General features: G+C 39.0%; 1 protein-coding gene across 1 annotated transcript in view; it reads left to right on the forward strand.

Moving 5' to 3' along the window:
• Nucleotides 1-3,495: 3,495 nt before the first annotated feature.
• Nucleotides 3,496-4,859, forward strand: part of SPACA1 (sperm acrosome associated 1) — a gene marked incomplete at both ends in the record, with an annotated part of 5,261 nt that continues 3,897 nt past the window's right edge. The window contains one exon of the mRNA XM_009585339.1: nt 3,496-3,552. Coding sequence (XP_009583634.1) covers nt 3,496-3,552 — 57 coding nt within the window. The remainder of the gene's footprint in view (nt 3,553-4,859) is intronic.

Raw genomic sequence — 4,859 nt, forward strand, 5'->3', positions numbered from 1 at the left:
GCTTCCCCCGCCCCGCTCAGCTCCCCCCTCTGGAGGCAGGGGCCGCAGGGAGGCCAGGTTTCGCGCGGAAGAGCAGATATTTGCGGGGCTGCTGGGAGTCGTGCTTTCTGAGCAAGGCTTAATCACCGCCAGGATGTAACGATCTCTCCTCGGTGTCATATGCAGGCAGTGGGAAGGTGTCAGAGTGTATTCAGTGCTTTATTAAGCCATGCAGCATCACAGGGGCCCTCCTGAAGGGGGAGGCTGGGGAGACGGGGAAAGCTCCAGATCTGCTCGTCACTCTCGTAGCCGAAAGTGTGGGCTACGGAGAGTCGCGTACATGCAAACCCCCCTCCGTCTGTCGTCGAGCAATGACCCGCACAGGTTCACAGCTGATGTGTTGTCAAGTGCAAAGCCAATTGCCCATGGAAAGATTTCTGTCCTGGGAAACCTGCTTTGTGTTATGACTTTGGGGATGGAGCAATGCTGCTCCCCCTTCCCTCTGCACTTTGGCCTTCAGGACCCCATAAGCACTAAAGCCACAATACTGGGCAAGAACGAGATACCCAACTCAGGAGTCAGCGAGTTCCCCTAGGGTTCATGACCGTGACTTTGAGTGCTCTCCGTTGACATTTTTAGTAAGACTTCTGTGGGCTTTTTAAGCGTTTATCAAAATATTCTGCATGTATGCTGTGATGTGGCTTGTAATTAAAATGGGGCATAATGGCAAAGATTTCTGTTCTACATAGGTTTTACAAGGCTTCCAAACGTAGAGAGGGATACAGACTGCCTTTGCTGTGCTGGTACTAATTGCAGCCCCCTGATAGGAATGTAAATGCTGTTCCTTAGCACATTCTTATCTCAGCATGTGTGGGATTTACATATATAACTCCTATTAATGCTAATGGCAGCTATATACATAATTCTCTTTGTATAGGGCTGACACTATATTTTAATCTGAACCTGATGCAACTGGAACCAGCCATCTTACATAAGTGGAAAGATCTGTAGTTTCTTACTGGAAGCTTTCTTAAAATTTCAGTTCATTTAAAATGTAGGGAGGAAATGCAGGTAAAAACTTTGTATTGTGATATTGGCATGGAAGGTTCATAACATTCATCTAAAAAGTGTTGTGTTTTGCAGAGGATTATCAGTGAACCTGATCCTGTTTCCCTTAAAGTTTCTTTTTGTTGGGTGGTTTTTTTTTTTAATTTCATTAAATCAGAAATCAGGATTGGTGATTGCTGATTAACTCGCTAATTTAGAACCAATCAGCTTTTAATGTTTAGATGTGTTTAGAGGTTTATTTGGAGTATTACTACTTAGAAAATACAGTATCTTTTTTATTTAGAGCTATAGTCAGTTCATCGTTATGAATCTCTGCCAAAAGAGCCATGTTGTGCGTTGTGGTGCTCCTGAAGCCAGAAGCATCCTGAAAGGGTATCATGGTTGATATCTTCACCTATAATTAGAAGTTTGCTTTCACTGGTTAGCAAAGTCCCTCAGCCTCCTATTAGTAATATCTAAAGTTTTGTGTCTCTTCTTGTTTCTAAAGCTTTTTCTTCTTCTTTTTTTAAAATTTGTGTCTGGATGGGAGATGGCAGCTTCTCCTTTCAGATACGATGACACCCTGCTGTGGCTACACTCAGCTTGTCACCTCAAAATTGAATTACAGTAATGCCTACTTTCAGGGTAGAGGTTTGGGGCTTACCATAAGCTGACATGAATTGTCAGAAATCTATTGAGTGGAGAATTTACATCATCTGAAGCTGTCCTAGCCCTCCCTCCCATTCATTGTTGCATTTTTACATTTATTCTGCGCACACGAACAAGTGCACTCACATTGTACCAAGTTGAAAACAGGCATTTTTAAACAGGACTGTATTTAGACTGTAGACAGCATCCTTACATTCTCCTCCTCCTCTCTGCTGTGCTGTGGTAGTTGTTGCTAGACAAGACTGTTGAATGACTATCCCATTAATTTAAAAGAAACTAAGGGAAACATCATAGGATGTCCATGGTGGGGACCATCATCTAAAGAAGTTGTTATTTTTTAAGGTTCATTAGAGATAGAGATGGAGGATACACTAGCTGTTTGAAAGGTTGTCTCTGTTTTCATAGGATTTTAGTCTTATCATTTTTTTCCTTATGTTTTGGCTAAGGTTGGATTTCTTATCATTCAACTGGATAGTTAAGTTATTTTTTAAGGATTGTTGTGCATACTCTAGAAGACTGTTCTGACGAGCACAGCTTAAATGCTGAGGTAAATGTCAAAACCATAGAGACAGTTAGAGATAACAGAAGAATAAGATTTTGATGGCTCATTTATAACGTTGGGAAAAAGAGTTCAGTATCAGTGTATCATTGTGGCGAATGCACCGTGCTGCTGTAGTGTAAATCCTTTACAATGGAGGAATAAAGGTTTTATATTTATATATCACTGACTGCAGGAGAAATGGATCTGTTCCTTTCAACCTGAGAAATTTAAAGTTTTGGATAGTGTGTGAAAAATGCAAATGTTACTCAGAGATTTAGTAGCAAGAAGTGATACATAAACTTGCATTGCTGCACAGAAATAACATTTTGTAAACATAAATCTTGAATATAAAAAACTGAGAAACAGTGAAAACAAACTTTACATTGGTAAGTATTTGTTATCAGAAAAAAAATAATCTGAGTAGGCGGGACTGGCAGTGTAGACTTGTAAAAACAGTCATAGTGACTTTCTCTTTGCATTTGGAAGAATTGAAAAGACCTATTGCTTATTTAATGAATAATTTCCAAAGGATCTTCACTAAGTTAGTTTCTGTATGGAACCGTTACTGTATCTCAGTGTCCCTAGAAACAAACATTCAAATTGCGTGCTATTAGGATAAAATATATAATCCAGATTTGAATCCCAGATGGAGATGAGAACCTTTTGCTTTTGTACATTCTGTGAAACTCATTCTGTAACCTCAAAGTACCACTGAAAAATGGAAGGAACCCAATCATAGTGATTAAAACCCCAGTACCTAATTAAAATACTGTACCTGGTTGACTCATCTTTGTGCTGGCTGTCTAAACCTGACCTTGAAGTGTGATGGGGAAAAAATCACGTGGGAAGGCGTACGTTAGCCAGAAAGAACAAGGAAATGAGTTAAATGAATATTGTTTAATGAAAATTTTTCTTAACTCTTTTCAGGGAAGATCTGTAATTTGCATAGATCCTAGACACTGCACTTTCCAGAGCATTCCGTAGGCTAATTTAACATCATAGACTCGTTTATAAGAAAAATACATTTTTTCCTTTTAAAGAATCATCTTAAGGTTTAAACATGAATGCTATTCACATTGGATTTTGTGCTAAATTTTTCACAAACGTCTTGTTTTTCTGGTTAGTGAAAGCAAAAATGTTGGCAAGTTTCACATTTCAACTAAAAAGTAGTAAAGATTTCAAGGAGTGAGTTTCCTGTTAATTGGGCATTTCCACCCCTGTCATTGTATTAGAGATGTAACTTTAGACTTTCTGTTCAGGTCTGAATGCCACTGTGTTCACGGAAGTAGAATTTGGAGTATGCACAGTTACATGTGGTAAGTAGCAAAGCAGATGAATAAAACATATTGTCATTTGTGTTTGGGAAAAAAAAAGTGCTAACTGTAGCAATTTAGCAGTTGTAATTTGCTTGCCCTCGTTCACCTCTCATTGATTTCAATTGCCAATAACTATAATTAACAAAAACAATCAGGCTGATTGTCATTAGGAGTTTAGGTCAGATCTGTTGTTTTATTAATTTCACAGCCTGCAAGCTCCTATTTTAAACCAGCTCCCTACGTTTATTGGCACATGAGCTGCCTTCCCCAAAGTAACAATTTTCGCTATTTGTGAACATCTGTGAGATGTTCAGAAGATGAAAGATCTTCTGATGCTTCTCACAGATGTCTTCCCACATACAATATTGCCAAAAAATTGCTTGCCTGCAGTAGCCTGTTCTGTATTCCACATTTATACAATTTATAAATTGTGCAATGGAGAGGAGAGGTATCATTCTGGAGTAGGAAGGGAGAGAGGAAAAATGAGATGAGCCTTAAGAAGATATCTCTGCGTTTGGAGTGATGATAGAAACTGCTGTGAGGTGGTAATTACATTGCTTAGGAAGCAGTCTTAGAATCAGAAATGCTATTAATTTTTTTCTGAACAAATTCAGCTTCTCATAAGACCACAGAAAAAAGAGAGAGAAATGAGTGAGATGAGGTTTTGCCCCCATCAATCTGATGTTTTCTAGAGTATGCCTTTTTATTTTTTCCAGCCATTTTTTCATATTTCCAATGACAGAGCTTCCTTGTTTCCCTCCTATTTCACGTCTTAGGACATTATTGGTTTAGGAGATTTTTTTTTTGCTTCTACATACTTTAATATTTCTCTTTCTTCACTTCATAATTTCAGATCTGCTTATATGTTCCGAATACTGATGCCGTATATGTATCTTCATACTCTTAATAACCTCACTTGCTCTGATGCATACATCTTTTGGATACTAAGAAACTGTTCCTTATGTCCCATCCCTCTAGCAGATGTCTCAAATATTCTGTATTTCCAGGGAATTTCACTAAATTTTGTCTCCGTTTTATCTTTGATCCCTCAAAGTTAATGTTGTGGTGGGTTAACCTTGGCTGGCTGCCAGATGCCCACCAAGCCACTTTATCACTCCGCTCCTCAGCAGGACAAAGGGGGGAGAAAATAAGATGAAAAACTCATGGGCTGAGATAAAGGCAGTTTAATAAAGAAAAGCAAAGGCCTTGTGCAGAAGCAAAGGAAACAAACAAACAAAATTATTTTCTACTTCCCATCAGCAGGTGATGTCCAGCCACTTTCTGGGAAGTAGGGCCTCAGCCTGCAT

Source organism: Fulmarus glacialis, unplaced genomic scaffold (assembly GCF_000690835.1).
Source record: "Fulmarus glacialis isolate BGI_N327 unplaced genomic scaffold, ASM69083v1 scaffold48939, whole genome shotgun sequence".
In the NCBI taxonomy this organism is placed as follows: domain Eukaryota; kingdom Metazoa; phylum Chordata; class Aves; order Procellariiformes; family Procellariidae; genus Fulmarus; species Fulmarus glacialis.